The sequence below is a fragment of the Osmia bicornis genome, chromosome 4 (genome assembly GCF_907164935.1).
Source record: "Osmia bicornis bicornis chromosome 4, iOsmBic2.1, whole genome shotgun sequence".
In the NCBI taxonomy this organism is placed as follows: Eukaryota; Metazoa; Arthropoda; class Insecta; order Hymenoptera; family Megachilidae; genus Osmia; species Osmia bicornis.
Genome location: NC_060219.1, coordinates 10,196,589 through 10,217,235, shown reverse-complemented (window position 1 = coordinate 10,217,235; position 20,647 = coordinate 10,196,589). Strand labels below are relative to the sequence as shown.

Below are 20,647 nucleotides of genomic sequence, written 5' to 3'. Positions count from 1 at the left end.
TAAGCGTTACTCAGAGTGAATTGATGCGTCTCGTTTATTAGACGCGGGGTTGATTCTCTTTGAAGTGAATTTAAGCGGGTAACTTTGACAGGTGTGCCAACCGCTAGGCGAATCGTTGACGCGTTAATTGTGAAATATCGCATGGAAAATATTTGTATTTCCCAAGGATGATAAATATATCTAGTTTGACAGCGATGCTTTGATAAAGCCAAGTCTTTTTATGATAACGTAAGAGATAATGTGTTTCTCTTCATAAAATAAAAACAGCTTTTGAACTAATTCAATGTTACGTTTGTCATTGATATTTTTTCATTTATCAATTGATAAGTATTTCTAATCAAAGTGTCTCATTCAACGGATAAAAGACAAATCGTTGTCAACGATTCTTGTGTTTTTCTAATACAATTTAACGCTCACGGTAGAATCGTACCAGTGCCGGAACCATTTTCCTTTTCGTAGTCGAAGAACCTTCGCGTGACGCTTAACGTTATTATTTCTTCATATATAAAACAACGATTCAATCTCCGCTCAGTTGTGTATCGAAGCTACAAAAACCAATGGAAACTTTAAATAGAAAAGAAGGGATATTTCCAGGATTTCCGTTAACTGTGTAAGAATATTAAACGTGTGCACAACGGTATCAGGTTCTCTTTGGAATATTTGAAATTGTTAGTAGCTAGCGTTAGAAAAAAAATTAGAGTTCCTAGCATTGTCGAGTTTCCAAGATGAAATTGCCGATGGCGCTGTCGCTTCCGGTGCAATAGACCACATTCCGTCAGTGCTTTTAGGTGTATTCTGATAGGATCTACGGGATTATGGCGGACGCGACGAGATTGTGATCCTCGATAGATTAACTAATTTCTTGCCGCAATTTCTATATTGAGAAAATGACTAACGATCTCCTGTTTAAAAAATCTACTTTATACTGAAAAGTAATGTTACCGCTGGTAACGTTATGTTGTTTTGCGAGACACGAATTCAATTTTCTAAAGTAGCCATTCGATTGGTCGTGGGGAATATTCTGCGCGGAGTTACGTGGATATTGGATACTGGTAACGAAAAGAGAAATGTTAAGACCACCGCAAAGTTTGTGGCATTGGACGAACGCCATTAAGGTCAAGTATAGAACGCTTCTTCTCTCTAAACTTGGCTGCAGCTTTGAACGAATTTTTAGCGACTACCACATGCTCTCCCATGGGGGACCAGCCCCAAAAGTGAAATTCGCCGTCTGAAGGGCAATTGCTCTCGAAATTAAAATAGACCCTTGTAATCTCGAGTTAATTTTTCCGTAGAAAATTTGAATTTTAAACGAAATTTTAACCACAAGTCTTCTATATTTTCTGAAGAATTTTTTTATTTTTATTCATTTATTCAAGCGCTCGATTCTGCTCGAACAATCGAAACGAGTTCATAGCTCGGTTTATAAATTACGAGTACATTCGAGATAATTGTTAGGAGTATTCAAGTTTTCTTGCCGCGGGAAGCGATAGTACTCGTAACCAGTTTGTATCAGTTAATTAACAAAGTGTATCCGTTTTCTTGGACGTGGTCGTTGTTGACAAATTACTGTACTACGAACGCTTTAAGTACACGGAGCGAAATTATTACAAGGAAGAAGTAAACGTTCCAGCAAGAAAAGTAACCAGCCAGAGAAATTAACAAGAAGTTAAAAGCTTCAGATTGCCACGTCATCAATTTAACCTTCTTGTATCCTACTCCTTTTTGCGACATTCCTTCAAGAATATGATGGATTACAGTTTTACCGTATATGTATATGAATAATGCCAGTTAGAAGGGTAGAAAAAGTGTGACAAACGATTTCCTGGCAGAAATGAGAATTTTTAATTTGATCAGTTCTAACGCCATTAGTTGAACATTTTTTTTTCTATTCTTGATCTTTATTTTTCCTTCTTCTTCTTTGCACGCGTGTCATGTGCAATGTTCTTTAAAAAATTCAGAGAGAAATAGGAAACTCTACTTGGTTACGTTATCGATTCTGGTGGATACGATAGACGGGAGGGACTATTCGAGTTGAAACGGTTGTACGACTTCAGAAAAATCAGTGTATTTAGAAGAATATTTACTGCTTGAAAAATTCAGAAAAAAGCGACGAATTATCCTTCAAGTTTTGGCAAACTATTTTCTAATTTCAAATATTCCTGTCCTGGGGAATGAATTAATCATTTCGTCAGAGCTCTCCGGAAATATTAGTATAGTTTTCGAAACTTTTCATAATTTATAGTATCGAAACTTCAAGTCAGCCTGCAAGCTGCACCGTAATGATATTTTCTTGGCAAAGTTGGGTTACAAAGTTTCATTTTTTCCTCCCAGTCACCTTCTTTCCTCGTTAGACGAGATCGTGCGACCGGAAGCTTGTCTTCTACACGATCTCGCCCTGCAAGTTTACCCTTATTTACTTAATTAATGTTCCGCTCCTTTCGATCAAACTTATTCACTGTTCAATCGAACGTGTCTCCTTTGAAAAATCACGTTTATATTAAAAACATTGATGAACCTCTGCGTAGTCGTCTTCATCAACCCTTAAACTTTAAATTGACATACCTTTTCTGCTATCTGCCGATTTCTTGGCAGCTTCGACAAACCTGGCTCCATTTTAAGAGCCGTACATCGACCCTCTGTGTACCTTCCCCTTTTTTATCTACGCCCGACAAGATATCAGCTCGTTTAACGTGTTCGGTACTTGATAAGAATGCAACCGTTGTGAACGGAGGCTTTGCTCGACCCTTTCAACATTTCCGCTCTCACATCGTGTTTTACGAATACGCCAGATAAGATCTCGATTCGGTGGAATTGTACCGCTACATAGATTACCTCCTATCTAATACACTTTCTTTTTTTTTATTATTATTATTTAAATTAGAGCTGGTCCGAATGTGTGACGTGTTCAGGTGTTCGAAGAGAAATAAAAATTTAGATGTCAGCTTTGAATAGTCGAAGGGTTCGCAGCTTTAAGAATAGCTATTACTTGCTGAAAATTAAGGAGACGGTTTTTCATCGCTTCGCGTGTTATCTGTGAGGTAATTCGTGGGAATTTGTACATTCAGTAGGCTGCACAAGGGTGGCTCGTTCTACCGTGACCGGATGTGACGAGGCTTTCTTTTGTGCGTAATTGTTTAGCAGGTGTGAAGCCTAATATGCTCGAGTGTTAGCAAACAGACTAACCATTATACAAAAGTCCTTGCTTTTACAATAGTTGAACTGGTTTTTAAAGTTTACCACTTTAATCATTATTATTTTCCTCTTTTATATGAGAAGCACAAGTGAGATTAAAGTGTCGTATAGACCTTATCGTGCGACATTAATCTTTGAAATTGGAAAATCGTGCTCGAACAAACTGATAGGGAGCTGTAAATTTAGTTGAATTTAAGTAGGGCGTTATCAGTTCGGTGAGTGTTATTTCCGATAAGAATTGTGGACAAAATTTCTTCAGAAACCACCAAATATTGATAGATGACTCTATCAATATTTAAACTCCGTATCAGTAGACCGTCATTTTCTTTAACTTCAAAGTGAAATAATTATTCGTTTCTGGTATAGTAGGATTCCTGCTGTTCATACCTTCCTAGGGTAACGTAGTTTCCTTTATTTTATACGTTTTCTGCAGCGTTCTACCTTATCTACAGGTAGTAAAATCACTAGAAGTAACCACGGAATTCCTAAATTTCTACATTAACAGTAGCTGATAAACTATGAACTAGAGACTTGAAAAATTGATAGTTAACATCTGTTAAAAAAGAAAATGAATGAAAAGATTGTTAGGTTCCCTAGAACTTGTAATAATCAGGTGTTGACTTTTTCTGTTGAAGTGATCCCTCAACGCCCCATCGCCATCTGGCCGGCAGTCTGCGAGGTTCAGTGAACTATTCTCACAACCATCGGCACAACCACCTCCACAGACATGATCCACCGCTGCCACCCGCATACTGTACACCACCTCCGCCATCGTCCTCGAGTTACCCCACAGTGCAGCGTGGCTGCGCCCTGCATTCAAGGTAAGTCAATTTACCCTTTCCTATACACAGCATGAAGTAGGAGTCGTTGGACGGTGTACAATATTTTTGTCATCGAATACTTATGTAAGCCAAAGGATTCTTTACCTCTTTTTATTGCAAATTGATCGGTCGACCTCAGAACAGGAGTTGATTACCGGATTAATTATATAGGGAGGTGTTAATTAAGATAGAATGTATCGGTTAGTTACCAGCTTTCATACTTCACCTTCCTCGGGTTCTTGAGATTAATCTGTTCTCCAGTATTTCTTAACTTAATCATTTAATCTTTAATTACGCCAAATTAACGACACTTACTTCTATCATCAGAATTCTAATTTTATTACTGTCACGAATGAATTCTTGAGTACGTATCAGGATCCGCCGAAAATAGGAACTAGGCTTCTAGTTACTCTAGTGACATCAAGACCTTTTCGTTCGTAACTAGCCACGTTATTCACTACGCCACCACTAATTCGCTATTATTTCCATTCCCTTAGTTCTGTTTACTTTGTAGCGTTAAACTTTGTAGCGTTTGCAATAGCTGCGATCTGAAATTGCATATTCATTAATACATAGATTCGAATTTTACGAATGTTACCCTTCATGCTCGAAACGTCACCACTACGTTCGATTGATTCAGCTTCCCTTTTTTTAATCTCTGTTTCCATACTGTGTTCATATATATGGGGGTTGTATTGGGATAGGGTAGGTTTCGGGGGTGGGAAACGTTCTCGCCACTCGATACGGGGACGAACCGGTGCGTTGGGTCATTGTTACCTAAAAGTCCTAAAATGGACAAGTAACGGGTTGAATTCAGGTTAACCTGATACGAAGGGCAAAATAAGGAAACGTAAACACGAATGCCTACTTTTTATCTATAGTAATTCTGATACAATTATTTTTATCTTTCGAGTCGTCAATAATCGACCGAGTAAAAGGGGGTTGAAAACGAGTTAGAGTGGGCAGAAACAACAAACGGCTTTCGGTTTCGAGCGGAATGGAAACAGCGTCGCGCTTAAAGGTCTTGAAAGAAGTCTAGTGGCTACGAAGAGGCTGTTTCCGAGCTCGTTGCTTGCTTCCAAAGAGCTGCTGCTGCTTTATAGTAACGATCTCTCGAGCTATTACGCTCGCGAAAACATTTCATGAATTCAGCGTATAGAGTAATTGTATCACGTCAGTATAAAAAATAAAGAAATTGAATATTCGTACTCTTAATAAGTTATTATTACAATATACCATGGGCGCATGGCCGGTTCCACTGGGCCACCCAGCAGTTCTTTCGAAATCAAGTAGTACAAGTCAGCCATAAGTCGGACGCTCCGACGTCGGTGTCATAATTAGTTTTTTACGAGCTACAAAGTTTATCAATCACCCCTGACACGACAAATAAAGAGAAAAAAAAAATCCGAATCGTTTGAGAACAGAATGTATCACGCACTGCGAAGGGTAAAATGGATTTCAAAAACTGACGGTCGAATCCGCGACGAAAATCACGCGTCCCAGGTACACGTTCCCTGTAACATTTTAATTTCCAGTCGGTGATAAAAATCGCATGGATACGGTTCAGCCGAGCAAATGGAACGGTGGACGTATTTTGCATTCCGTTTTCGATTTCGGCCCGTGTGTATCGCTTCGCTTCGCGAGCCATGTGAATGTGCTCGCGTAAAAATCGTATCCACCGGGTCACGTTTCGCCGGTTTCACCGAGGGATTACCGAACACCTCGATACCTGTACAAATTACAACTTGCCAACCCCTTCCTGCTACATCCATTCTACAGTGATACACAATTTATTTCTCTGTACGTGTGAGCAGACGACGGGTGAACGCGATTCGGTGTTAGTTGTAAAAGACGTTTCGACTCGAATACTTAAGAGCACCTTGCGAATCCCCTTCCTTTTTAGCCATCGATAAAGAAAGTAAAACGTTTCCGCTATCGACTACCCCGTTCCTTCATCCCTCGTTTCCTCCTCGTCGTTGGGAGTCATTTAAATAATCAACCGGACGGGAAAGACCCTTCTAGTTCTCCAATCTCTTTTATTTATTCTCCTTTTTCCCTCCTCGTCCCCTTCTCGCTTGTATCTCCTCCATTTCCATCCTTGTCTATGGTTCAGCGATTCTTTTATTGCTTCCTGCCTCGTCTTTTTTCCTTTTTTACGTCTTTCTCGATAGCGGAGAATTTATGAGGAGGTAGGTTAAATTCATTGCCGAGTTCGTTAACAGTTTGCCCGATTACCGGCCTCTGGGTCGTTTGATTCATCGTGACAGGGCGGCAGAGGGAGGGGGAAAAAAGGTGGAGGATCATTGGACGACAGGGTGGGAGAAAAATAATTACACGATAAATGGGACAGTGTATAATTTGCCCTATCGAGTAACATAGGCTTCTCGGGAATTAGCGTGGCTATCGCGAGCTGAGCGGAGCTGGTTGGTCAATTTTCCATGTCGGCCAGAGTTGGCGAGGGATATTTTTTAGCGGTCAGACACGGTAACGTCGCAAATCCTCGTTTTAAATCACGTTATCAAAGACTCGAAGACGGGTATACGACGGCGTGGGTCACGTCATAGGAATTAACGGTAAAGCATCGATGTAAGTCAGCCGACTGCCAGCACGCCACCAGGGATTCTAATAAGCTATTCGCCACTGGTCCCCGTGGCTCGTGAAACTAAACTAGCTACAAACTTACCCCGAACTATGATGGGTCACGCCATACCCCCCCGAATCGTAACGTGATATTTCTGCAAATTGACTCTGATTGTGTCTGCTTCAATTCGAGCCATTACAACCCTTTGATTGCACTTCGGCTCAGAAGAGCAATCAAACGATTTCACATTGTTTTTGTTGAATCGCAAAATATACAGTTACATTCACGGTTTATATTCATTCTGATTTTATTTAGTTCGAAACGTTGAATCTCGCTCCGAAATAATTTCATTCAACGAGTTTGAAGCTCGCCACTGCTCACCGTCGTTAAAAGCCTTCGTTGCTTTTCTAATTAACTCCTCCCGTTTGGGGAATAAAAGGTGTTATCGTCTTCCAGGAAATCCGGCGTAGTGTTTTCTTTTTCAGACTTTTTTTCGAAGCATCGGGGATCAGGCTGAAAAGCAAATCCTTATCATGGTAGACTGCTAAGCGTACACACAGCTAAGTTTATAGAACGTAATTGGACTTTTTCATAGTTCACCGTCACGCATCTGTTTACCAGCGAAACTCCAGGGAAATTGCACGTATTTTCTTCGATTGACTTGCTCGATTAACGCTTCTCGCTTTAGGAGAAAATATTTCTTCGAAAGCAATCTATTTTAATTATCCTTTTGGGTGTAATAGAATTTTACGAGTTCGGTTCGTGTATCGGTTTTCTCTTCAAGTCCAAACAATTTCGAGCGTATTAAATTAAAAAATAAAATTGTTCAAAGGCGTCTTCCGTTGTGTAGAATGAAAAAGGGGGGTGAAATTTTTCCGCAAGATGTTGCTGACAGGATTGCACGTTGACTTATGCGAAAAATCGCATAAACGAGGCACGGTGTGTTGAACTCTGCACTGTGCCAGTAAGCTTTATACTTCCGGGATAAGTAGAGCTTTTTACGATGAAATAAAACAGAAGCTGCGCGCAACCAACCGATATTTCCTAGGAACATGATAAAGGAGTAAGATAGGGAAAAAGAGAGGAGATACTTTCTGCTAGCAACGCGTTCCTTTGCACGAAAAATCGAGCATCCGTCAAACACTTTTTACGATGTTTGTTTTTATACAACTTCCTTCTGGTTCTGACCGACATACTTTAACTACTTGTAGACAGGACGCGAGCAGGAATCAGAGTCGGTACTTAAGTTAATTTACTTAAATCTTTCTTGAAACTAAATCAATCAAACGAAATGATGAAATTACTTTTTCTCGTTGGACAAAGCCCACTGAGAATACTAAGAAAAAGATATAGAAAAAGGAAGGATACGTGAGTGAAAAAAGTGACGAAGAAGGGTGGAGGGTTAAGGTGACAAGAAACGTCGATTCGGTGTCTTCGGTAAGGGAAGAACGATAAACTTGGGTCACGTACGAGAGAATCGTGTTTCAGAGGGTAGGTCAGGCCAACGTCGTGAATAGAACGATCGATTTTCATGAAATTGAAGAATAGTAGCTGCAACTGGATTAAGCTTTTAAAAGACCGAAAGCTCCAGTTACTGTTTGTCCAGCGTTATTTTCATACCCAAAGAAGCACTGTCATTACGTTCACAGGGGCAAAGATTAATATAATTCAAAGCGAATTTTTTTTTATAGTTGCAAAATTTATATTAAACGTTGTTGTCGCTCGTATCGGCTTTCATCGCGTTTCTTTTTTTAAAAATAATTACCTAGGGAATGTTTGAAATAGTCTGGCAGAGGGATGAGCTGTGGAAGCTCGTTAGAATTTTTCCGTCGACCCGTTGAATTGCTGGCTAGTCTTTTTGTCTCGGTTTTCCAATTCGAGCCACGCGGTTCGAAACAAGAGCTCGTAATCATAATTACAGTCATTCCGGGATACAAGTACGCCTAATGAATAAACTCGTTGCAAATGCGTCGAGAGTCGCTTTGATCGTTTCAAACTTCGTTGGCTGGCTAAATGGTTTCATTTTCCCTATTTTCCTTTTCTTTTTTCTTTTTTACCTTCTCCGCTTTAAAATAACGACCGATGAATCAAATTGGGTGCGATTGTTTAGTAAACCAGTGGAAGAATGTTTCTTCTATCGATTTCGTTCGACGGATTTCTTTTCTTTTATCGTAAATCAAATTAAACTCTCCACGATTCATCGATAATTACATTAACAACGTTGAAACGTTGTTTTCTGTTCTTCAAATTTGACGGATTAATTCTGTAGCAATTATCGAATAATTATTGATCGGTGGAGAACGGCAATAAAAATCGTGATTACAATCCATTTTTCTTATTTATTTATTAGATCTTCTAAAAAAAAAATGACTTCGCAAATATACGAAGACTTTTGATAACGCCGTAGGATTTTGAAAAGAGCTTACGGTAGAAGTTTCGAAAAGTTTCCCATTTCGATCCAGCTGTTATTCTCCCTTTTTATTTAACAGACCCGTGCGTAAGCGCGCATGTTGTTTTGCATAATGCAACAGAGGAGCTATGTCACGTCCACGAGTTGCATATAGTTGCACCTGCGAGTTTGCAGCCATAGAGGAGCACGTGCTCTCATACGAATCCATAGGTTGCGCGTTCGACGAGCAGAGAGGTCGCTGGATAATACCTTTCTTCCTTTTCTTTCGCTGCTTTTCCCTTTGGAATCCTTTTTCGGCTCGAAATTTTCCAAAAGCTTCGGTGAATAAAATGCCTTAGGCGATCGCTGGTCCGCCAATCGACCGATGGATTCGTGATGAAAATTCGCCCGGTTCTTTTCAGCCTGTTCTACTTTTCCTTGCACCGCGCTATTCAAAGTAGAATTTTTCTAACAGCGCGAGATAACAATTTCGATAATAGTTAATCGCCTGTTCTGATACGAGTAATGGCCTTTTCTTTGCTACCCTTGTCTCGATCGTTTCGCTGCTTTATCGATAGGCAAACTCATCGAAGTCAGCCAGAGTAAAGCGATTCGACGTAAAAGAAACTCGGCTAATCCTTCGCAAGGCTCGTTTAGCTAGATACATTATAGGTACAGGAGAGATCGTGTGTATTCAGCGTCGAACATAGATCTTCCTAATGGGCTGTCGCCGCGATACATCCCTTCGTTCGCTTCCTTTAAGCTCGAATCTCGTGCATTCAGCTATCGATCAACCCGATAACCATTTACACAATCTCCTGGTTAAAAACCCTTTAACCTTGTTATTTGAATATAAAAGAAAACGTTTCTACGTTCGTTTTAATAAATTCAAATGAAACGTGTCCTTTTAAGCGTAACTTTTAAAGCCCAGAAGTAACGTCATATTCGAGGGATCTAAATAACGCTCCTCTGTACACGTACGCGAAGGATTTACTTATTCAACGTCTCGTTGTCCGTTCTACGTTACAGGTGAGTTTCATTTGGTTTCTTAAATATTTGCTGACGCTCTTTACTCGCTGGCTAATGCAAACTAAGAATTGCTACTCGTAAAGCCAGCCCGTGTTTTCCATTTAGAACTGTACCACGCAAAATCGTGAACGCAGCAAGCGTATCTCGTGGGATAATTACTAATTTACCGTGATGGAGCTCGAAATTCTGTCGTTTGCGTTGCCTCGTTAAATCATTGATCGAGAACCGGTTTATTAATCGTCGGCTTCCTCTAATCGTTGCTATCTAATTTCTTTCATTTACAATCCTTCCCTATTTACTTAAAATTGTCATACGAATTAACTAGCGACCTCGAGGAAATCGGGACAATGGTATTCGGGTGGTTAGGGTGAAAACGTGGAGAACGTGAGGAAGGAAACGGAAAGATTGTTCGAAGCGGTTGGAGAGTCGATCAGATCGAACGTCTGGGTCAGGAGATTATAAATTGCTCGCGTGTTTAGTAGGCCATGGTGGCCACTCGCTAGGGGATGATCGCAATTGGAAGCTGACCAAATGTAAAAGCTTCTTAGTTTTCACTCGCGTGACCTCTTTTCGTGACTTAGACAACGGCCAGATCGGTTCGAGTCGCGATTCAACCAGAATTATCCTTCGACATTTGGGGCAATCTGCCCAACGGAATCGACCAGAATGGCTCGTTACTGAATAAGTAAATCCATGGTAAATTTATACGCTAGCGATGGTATATAAAAGATTGACTGAAACGCGTGTAAAGCGTGCGAGTAAATAGGCTGTGGTAGTCGTGACCCGTTCATTCATGGCCGACGCGATACGATGGTTCATCCCTTGCTCGGTCGATCGAATGAACGAGGATCAGGGATACGCCAGAGGGAAAAACGTCTTCCCTCGAAAGCTCTTCTTTAATGTTCGTTCATGCCGAGCTGCCCCCGGCGAGGAAATAACGATAATAAAGTGGACGTGACGTTGGCGTTCGTTCAACGAGGATAATCGTGGCAATGCTAATTGCTAGTCGCCCTATTAAACCAGTGCTTGCAACGGCGCTTTCAAATCCTTTTTTTCATAGCTATGATTTTAAACTGCCAATGTTCCCTCACTTATGCTCTATTGAAGTATGAAAATAAAAGGCGAATCGTGTGCTGCATGAACAATACTACTGCAAAACGAACAGAATACCGAGATTTTTTTCATAATTCCTCTGTTTTATATCTTTTCAATTTTTCACTATTTAAATAATTAAGCTCGAAAATTGATCAGTTTCCATCATCGTACTTTGTCCAATGATTCCCCTTCGCGGTGTAAGACTATCCGAAGAATATTGTCAGTTTCAAAGGGAGATTCGTCCTGCAGGACGTTAGCTCTCGTAAGGACAATGCGCCGTCGACGATTCAGCCCTGTTGGAGGGGATGATGCGCCGGTAAAGGCAGAGGCCGGGTCGCGTTAGTCGGAACGGAGCGAAGAGGGTGGCGTGTAGAGCGAGAAAGAGGGTGGAAAGGGAGGATGTGTCGGTGGTGCGAGGGGGTGAAAGTGGACAGGGTGAAAGGAGGGTGGAAAAGGCGCATGCCAGTTGTGCCGTCGCCGCGTTACGAGTCGGCCAACAGAGGCTGCCTTCTCTCTTCCGTGCTTTTCGCTCTTCCGCTTCCTGTCTCGCGATTTTTTTTCTCATTCGAGTGCCGTGTGTCAAGTGTTCCTCCTATGTCACGAGTCCTTCCGTGACCCGTTCCACCTTTTCCATGGGGAGAATCCCGTGAAAATGGTGGTAATCGAAGGAAAGTGGCCGCGGTGAACAGTGATGTTGCGTGGAGATTCGATGCTCGTTGCTTTCGTAACCTACGACTCGCTTCGATTTTATCCGATTGATCGATTGTTTTCGATAATTAACGATCACGGATTTCTCGGTGCGGCCAACGGCCTCCCGGCTTCGGCGTCGGGACGCTCGTTGCTCTTCCGGTGCAATCTTCCGTCTGTCCTCGACGACAGTGAAATGTTGCTCCCTTGAAACGGTCAAACGATCCGGATTGATCGAATTCGATGGTAAACAATGGAAATATTTGGGGTGTTGTTGAGACTGGGGTGGATGAAACAATGTTTGAAATGTTGTTTTTCATTTCAACAAGTTGGCTGATCGATTCAAGTAAAAATTAAATAACTGTCTAGTTAAAAATAAAACTAAAGTAGTTTGATAATTCAACACTGTCAGAGAGAAAAAATTGTCCATTTTCTTTCTCTCGGGGAACTATTATAGATCGAGTACTTGATAATAAAAAATACACGCTTTCTGATCAGCAATGTCGGGGACGATTTTATCGTTGAAGAGGATAATTAAAACGAGAGGCCGACCTTGACTTTTTCGTCGCGACGCCTCTTCAGCGCGAGAACAAAGAATCTCTTCGGTTCGCGGATTCAATTTTACGATATCATTAAATCTACGATTATCGATACGATTCTATATTTTTAAACACGTATTACACAATTTCAGTTATTATTTCTTGGAGATCAGCTCGTGTTGTAATTCTCCCGGGGCATATCTCAGACTTAATAAATCCGCAGACAGAAAAATCCAAGGGTGTTAAATTAGGTGAACGTGCTGGCCATGATTGAGCTTCTCTAACCGACCGAATGTTGAGATAATCCTGAATTATGATTTTCTATGATATTTTCTTCGAATTACCTGTTTCATTCTTCTTTCTATAAAAACTTCTTCTGCTCCCATTGTTCTTGCTACCTTTTATCTTGCATGTTGCTATCAGAACTCGTTGCAGCGCATCCATCATCACTGATGCTGGTCTGAAAGGGAACTAAAAAGAAAGTGAACCCGTACAACAATATGCATTCCATTATGCCAATATAAAATTTTCATATTCGTTATTAATCATTGCCATCCTTAGAAGCGTGTTTTCTCGTTAACAGAATTCGAGGACGTTGCTTCGATAATTAATGACGCTTCGAGAGCAAACGCGATGAATAAAGAAGGAGAAGCTGCTGCTTTGGACCGTCGTTAATTTGTTATGAATCGATTTAACTTGGTCCTCGGGGTAAACAGGATTTTCAAGCAGCTCGTTGCAACCCTTTCAACACCCGCGTAGAGACACTTTTAATATTTAATTGTCCAAATTTCCGGCGGTGTACGTATCCGGATCGATATAAAGCTCGATTGAAATTTTATTTTTCCTCTCTTGGATGTTTTCCGCTCCCTCGAGGGCGTAGAATGTTTAAGCTCGATACTTTTAACTTATATAATATTCTTTTTATTCATCATATCTGCGTTTACTATTTTTAATTTTTTAAAAATGTAATAGAATAGAAATGATACTGGCTTTTGAGACCCCCCGGTTTTTTATAAAATTCAAATTGCTACGATATTATCTTAGCTGATATTCCTCTGTAATATTCTTCTTTGAAAACGTTCTCGAATTACATTTTCTGCTCGATTGCAAAACACTATGTAACTTTCGAACGTTCTTATACCTTCATTTCCGGTCTACGAGTTCTTTCGCGATATTATGCGATATGGAAAGTTACAAAAGTCCCCGTTTAGAAAAAGTGTGCAGCCATACAGAGATCGTCCCGAATAAATTACGTGACTGAAAATTGTCATTTGAAATTGTTTAACCCAATTTACGTGAGGATCCCTCGGTAGTAGGATTGCATCTACAGAAGGAAATAAAACGAGAAGCACCGGCTTCATTTCAGCTGGTGCAATATTTTGAGTAAAGCTCTCTTCTTCCAGGACGTTTGAAATTTCAAGCGATAGCTGGATAATTTTCCTTCTAACCTTGTTACGTGGAATGATTTTTTTCTCTCTTCGGAATCGTTTTGAATCTTTAGAAACTGATCAAACCAATTCATTTTTGCTTTCTAGAGTTAATATTATCAATAATCCAAGAAAACCTTATAGTTTAGAATTTATTCGATTTGCACCCTCCTTGTGTGCGCTCAAAATTCAATCCCTCTTTTAAATATTAAAATTTCAGTGGCCAGTTTTAATCGAGACACCATTTTATTAGCTTCATCAAGAGTAATAAGTAATTTAATACAAGTTTCACGTTGTAATTAACGTTCTTTAAATGAAAACTTTAGGCACGAGGTTCGACAGCGCTGCTTTTTTATGAAATCCTTAAGAAGGTATCGCGAACTAGTTGTAAAAGCTAGTCAAGTTTTACGTCGGCTAATATTAATTAAAACTTTCCCGAAGTTAACCCGGTGTAATTTCTCCCTCGATCCTGTGTATCAAAATGCTTGCAAAAAATAAAAGAAACACTTGTATCGTTAAAAATAACTCGTCAAAAATTTGAAAACGTGGACGTTTTTTAAAATTTTCGAAAGCAGCATCAGTCTGGAGCAATTAACTTGAAGCACATTCGCGTTTACAAGTCGCGTCTCAAAGACAAGGGTGTATCTCGCGTTTCTCGCATATTATAGAGAGAAATGCAACGGCGACAGGTGATAGTGGAAACGCCAGGCAAAGGAACGGGCTCGTTATTTACGATAGCCGCGATTAAACGAGCCTTCCTTGCTCTGCACGTTCACCTTTCCTCATCGTTCCTTATCTTTCCGCCGACTAATTCGCGCTCAAAGCCAACCTTTGGCGTGCTGACGACACGCGTTACTCCTACTTGAATGCACACAGCACGACGAGAGCTGATACGAAAATCCAGGGCTGTTCCAACGCGTCCAGAGATCTGGCTGCTGTTTTGAAATTCCCGAGAAATGATAAATCTTCACCGAGAGATCGGTGGACACGACGGGCCTTAATTTTAATTAATTACGCCTGAAATCCCTACTGGGCTCACCTACGGCCAGTCCGCCCTTGACCTAAAACTTTGACGTGGAAATTTCAAGGGAAATTGCGTTATAACATTTGCGCATCCTGTTTCCTTTTTTTTTGAGACACGATGCGAAGATAGTGACCGTAACAATTTCTCCGTGATGCTTTTAAGCGACGATACATTATTGATGAGGGAAAGAGGAGAAACGGGTAGCCGGGTCGAAAAAGCAGGGACGACGAAGCGTGAGCGTAAAAGAGGCTGCGAGCGTTTGCAAAATGCAGAAGCCGTGAGGCGAGGAAAGGCCAAGGGCGAGCTGGAAGCTCGAATTAGCTCGTCAAGTTCAGGGATGTGTCGTATATCGTGAAAATGAAAGGCTAAAATATTCAGCCGACGAGCTGGACGGTATAGAGTTAATTCGAACAACCTATGAATGATGTAGGAACTCGGCAAGTATCCAATCTCGAGATCCTCGATCAATCTCAGAGGGAAAGTTGGAAAATTGCTGGAAATCTCCTCGAATCTAGAAATTACTTCAACTTCTCGGACCCTCGACAATCGAATCGTCCCACGATCTTGAGTATCTCGAGGATTTCGTTGATCTTGGAAGTCATCCAACCTTCTCTAAAGCATTTTTGATCCTCGCCACCTTTGCCGGTCACCGTTTTTCTCATCAACGTTTCTCTTCGACGATTTTCACGCGATAAAATGAATTTTCCTATTTAAAAAAAAAAGTAATTCTAGGAAGGAAGTATCGGATCAATCGGATCCGGTACGCGTAGCAATATCTTACAAATTACCGTCGCGGCGCGCAATTAAAATCGGCAAACATCGAGAATAAAACCTCGCTTCGATTCACCGAGCATTGTTCCCGGTGCCGGTACTTTATCCCGGCTTCGCAAATATTGAATCGGTCCCGGTCCACCCTCTCCAGCCCCTCCTTTCTATTCATCCTAAACCCCCCTTTTCTCTTCCGCTTCCTGCTACCCGGCTCTCTCCATCCCTTATCCTCGGCTTCGTTCGCAGTGAGATGACATCGTTCAACGAACCAGCACGCCGAAGTGTGAATGCTAATCGTGGTAGGTGGCAGCCCTCGCATCGCGACCGAATTAAAAAGAGGTCGAGGGGTGCGAAACGTTCGCGTTACATCACTGACCTTGCCATTCTACCCCACCGTTTCCCATTGTCCTCTCGTTATTTCGTCTCGTGGAATCGCATATGCTTTCTTCTTTTTTCAAATTGACTATAAAAGGGAACAGCTGGTGAAGAAGGTTTATTCGACGAACATATTGGCGTTGGGTGCGAGAATAGAAGAGTCCTTAACCCTTTTGCGGTCTTTAACCCCTTTCACTGTTTAGTCTGGCTCGCGTGGACGGGAAAGAGAATTATACGCATGAGTCACGTGGGCATAGGATCTTCAAGATTATTTAAAAATCATCAATAGTCTTTTAAACGGCACCCTATGTACATAGAAGATGTTTCTTAGTTTCTCTGTTATTTTCATTCCACCTTTGCTGTTCTACACGTAATCTAAAGAAATTAAAATGGTTTGTATGCAAACGAGCGGTGACTCGTTCAGCCCTGATGACTTCACCATTGTGAATTCGTTGTGTGTAAAAAGAGTAGGGAAAAGAAAACACGTGGGGAAAATGTAACACGCTAGCTCGTGAGAAAGTAATCAAGTCCGCGAGCCGCGAAATTGCGTATGCAATTTTCATCAGCCTGTTTACGTTAGCATTGGATTACGTATTTCGTGAAGAAAAAGTCAAGGTTTAATGTGCAATGTAAACGTTTCGGTATCTCAGTTGAAAATCCGTTAGGTTTTATTGCTTGGAACACTAAATTAAGATGGTAATTTTGTTAAATCGATGAATTGTAACAGCAGGGTTCCTATGCACCGAGAAGTTCCGAGTAAAATAGTCTCGCGCGAAACAGCGACAAACCTATTAATTAATTCTTCAACGTGAAAATGTAATGAACGAGAGTGGTGAATCGCGCGAAAATCGACGCGAGTGAGAATTAACGTGTATCGTGAGTTCTATTCAATGTACCAGACGTGCCATCGCCATGTTCACGTGCCTCTGGAATTTCTTCGACTGGTAAGGCATTTCTTTTTCTCCTTGATTCCTTAATTAATCCTCGAACGACCTAGAATACGTCAGTGGAAAAAATTTTCCTGTTACAGTGTAGTCGCAATTAGAATTTGAATAAATAATAAATGAGAGCAGAATATAGAAATGCAAATGCCAAATAGTCGCGTGTATAATATGACAAACGACTTCTGATTTTATTCCAGTGTGAAAAAAATCAAAAAAGCTGGGGACAATCTTTCCATGACACGCAAATGGCGATTCTACGATTGTAATTATGCCTATACACTTTTGTGTACAGTAGATTTTATGCAAATTTTGAGCAAATAGCTTTAAGCATTCTTATTCAAATTAGCTGTGTCGAGGAATTCCTCGACAAGTTCCAAGCGTCATTATTTTTTTTAATAATCACTTGAATTTTCAACTTGGAATGTCAAAGCAAAATTCGAGAACAGCAATAGAGCCGGTTTATCGAAACTTTGCAGCTAGCAAGAGCTCGAAGTTTCCAATTTCGTGGTAATCGAGTGGTGTTTGTGGAAAAACAGCAGTCAAAAGATTCGACGTGTTCTACGTCAAATATTTACCTCGCTAGATCGCCGACCATTCCAGCTTCGAAGGTAAAGAAAGAAAAAGAAAAAGGTGGAAAAATCTGGCCGGTAACGTAATTTTCAGCCGCATAAATCGTCCTTCTCGCGTGTTGCTAAATTACTCGTCGACTTCTTCTCGTGCAGGCTGGCGGAACAGTTTCATCGACTTTGCTCGGTGTTACAATGAAATTCAAACAACCAACCGGGCACAATGAAAGCGTTATAATACGGCCACGATGTGTACAATGCCGCGGAATCGTGTAGAATACCGCGACCAATTTAGACGGCAGTTTAATAATGCCAATTAGAGAACGAACGAACGAACGCCGCCACCGCCGAAACTCATTCGTGAACTTCGATAATTTCGTATGCAAAAGGGTGTGACAGGGATGATGGTAGATTCAGAGATAAAGCAGGATATTCTACGTGCGAAAATGTGTGGGATAAAGTTTCTTTGCACGAGGTTTCGTTTACGAGAGAATCCATCCTGAAAATGGGTTAAGTAGATGTGCAAACCTTCGTGTAAGGGCCAGTTACTACCCTTTAAACGAAAGTTTTCATAGTTTCATTTACGCAGGGTGAGACAGGGACGGAATGTTAAATACTGTATGTAATAATTATTCAAAAATGTAGATGGCACCTTTTAAGCAAAAAAAAAAACAAATTTTCGATTTTTGCGGCCTGACCCCTTAAGTTCTTGTTTTTGAGGAAATGTAAGTTGAAAATGGGTTGGGTAGACGCGCATTCCGTTAAATAAGGGCATTTACTACCCTTTGAACGAAAGTTTCGAGGCTTTTACGGCTCGGTTTGTTGTAATAATACTTACAGTTCGAGGCTTTTCAGTGTAAGCCGTTTTCAGTAGGAAAATGTTGCCGAGGTTTCAGCGGTATTCGCAGCTTGTTTCATCAGGGGTTTTAGGGCGCATTGATACTTGCCAGGAGAAATTTCCCAAGCGTCCTCAGATTTTAATGAGCTTTTACGCGTTGATAGATTAGTTGATTAACCACCCTCGTTATTCGGGGTGTTTGCTTTTCTTTTCTCTCGCTAAAGTTTTTTAAATATTTACATGAAACCGAGCGTACCACATCTGATTGGTTGTTCACTTTCACGGTAAACGAAAGATGAAAAGGGGCGGGAAACAATCGTACAGGTCGATGGTGCGAGCTAGTCGACCTTTACGATCCATTTTCCATTGCACTTGCGTTATACCGTGCAATTCCCTCGTCGCCGTGACGTCTATCGGTCGCATTAGCGTCGCGTTGAAATTTACATATCGCCTCGGTGTTGCGTGCTCCCCGAACGGGGCTTGCGAATCGACTGAATTCGAGCAGAAACTCTTCGAACCGGTGCCGCCATTTTCGTAAATCTTTTTCGAAGACGGGGATAAACGGGGCGCGCAGACGATACCTACGTTCCGTAATCGTTTCAACATTTCAAAGCTTCCCCTCGAAGAACGGCATCACGAATTTCCACGTAGGATTTATTTTAATATTAAACGACCGAGTAGCTTGTAATAACCCCGTTTCACACTTCCAAGTTCATAGTTCTCAGCAGTGTTGTTTCATCGAAGCGGTGGGTACACGCGGCCATAACACCGAAAGGGTTAAACGTTCGCCTGGCTGCATTATGCAGAAGCGTGCAGCTGCGAATTACACGCGATCGTTGCTGAAAGCGTAAACTTACGGCCGTGCTTCCGTTGAATTATCGCGTTCGCCGAAATTGCTAAGATTCTCGGTCGCCGATGAACACCGTGGAAATTGCGAACAAAGCTCGCCTCGCATTCGAAATGTCCTGTTGCCGCCGCGGAAACTCTTGACCCGCTTACCATCCTTGCCGAATTTCTACTTTACGATCTTTGGAATTGACGGTCGAGAGGAAACTCTGCGAAGACGAAACCCGGGAAGGGGAAAGAATAATCTTGACATTTCCCTCGAGGAGATCCTCGAAATCTTCAGTTTATGATCTTACGTCACTTTCTACTTGATTACTGCTTCAAATTACGCGCTCTTAATGAGAAATAAAACTGTTCTGGATACAGGCTCTACCAACCGAAAGAGGCCACTTAATTACTTCCTCTGGTCGTGAAAGGAAAAATTGTTTGCAATTTCAAAGGATGAATATGTTTGAGAGAAATTTTTTTTCGCCAGAGTTCCAAAAACCAAACAATTTGCAGAGAATATTCTTTGGACCAAAAAATGTACTTTGTAGCGTGTTTGTTCTTTGAAGCTATTCAGATTATGAACATTGGAATCTCTGGGAAAAAATCTCATTGAAAAGAGATTATTTTTTTGGTATACATTTTTCAAACCACCCACGTTATAATATATTGGAAACTTTTTCAGTGTGTTTGTTTTTTAAAAGCATCCTTTATTTTAATAACCGGACCGCAGGAATTAATATGATTGAAAAAATATTTTTCTTTAAAATTACAACGTCGGTATCCAGGGTATATTGAAAGCGATGGGTAGCGTAGAGCAGGCGATGGTTTTTTAACCGAAGTTAGTGGTTGGTGTAGCGAGTCTGGCTTGGGTTAGGTAACGAAAGGGGTTGAAAAAAAAAAAAATCATCGAACGAACAACGTTCTCTCGAGAGGGAGAGAAGGAGACAAAGTGGTAATTAGCCTAGTGTATATAGAGGGCTGTCGCTTGGTCGGTCGAAAAATCGATCTCTCTTTCATCTGGAGCCGGCGCTCGAGTACCGCGAATGCGGTCGATCGATCGCAAAACCGCCAGGTGTAAATCCAGAAACCTCGAACCGCCGGCTCGGCTGGAAAATTGCCCAAATACACTTGGAAATGCTCGGCAACGCAGGCCGAGGGGAAGATTTTTCGACAAAAGAAGATGGATTCGGCGAAGAAACGCCGCGCCGCGACGTCCGTCTCGCGGGCTGAATATTTTACTCCTCACGGAAAAGGAATTTCCATAGTACGCCAGCGTACCATCCGGTTGGCAACTTCCGACTTGCCGAATTTCTTTTCCTCTTGTTCCATCCTATTCTTTCTCTATTCTATTTACCTTCCTCCATTTTCCAATTCTTCAAACTCTAGGCTCTTTTAAAATTCATGTACTTTCGTGCTGTTCTTATATTGGTCAATTTCAATCGCGAGTGAAAAACCAATGTCTTGTTTCTGGCATTTTCAAGAATTGACTTTGACGGTAGAATGCAAAGTTTTCCTAGAACATCCGTCGTTCGTACTGT

General features: G+C 41.2%; 1 protein-coding gene across 7 annotated transcripts in view; it reads left to right on the top strand.

The window, feature by feature from the left end:
• LOC114877236 overlaps positions 1–20,647 on the top strand; it is an 84,309-nt gene that overhangs the window by 13,582 nt on the left and 50,080 nt on the right. For 6 of the 7 annotated variants that reach the window (XR_003789535.2, XM_029189584.2, XM_029189592.2 and 3 more), the window contains exon 2: positions 3,828–4,013. Coding sequence is in view for 5 of the 7 variants with exons in the window: in XM_029189584.2 (XP_029045417.2) it covers positions 3,828–4,013 (186 nt within the window). In the remaining 2 variants the exon portion in view is untranslated. Of the gene's footprint in view, positions 1–383; positions 611–3,827; positions 4,014–20,647 lie in introns of those variants that run through there. The other variant, XM_029189575.2, reaches the window with a different exon arrangement.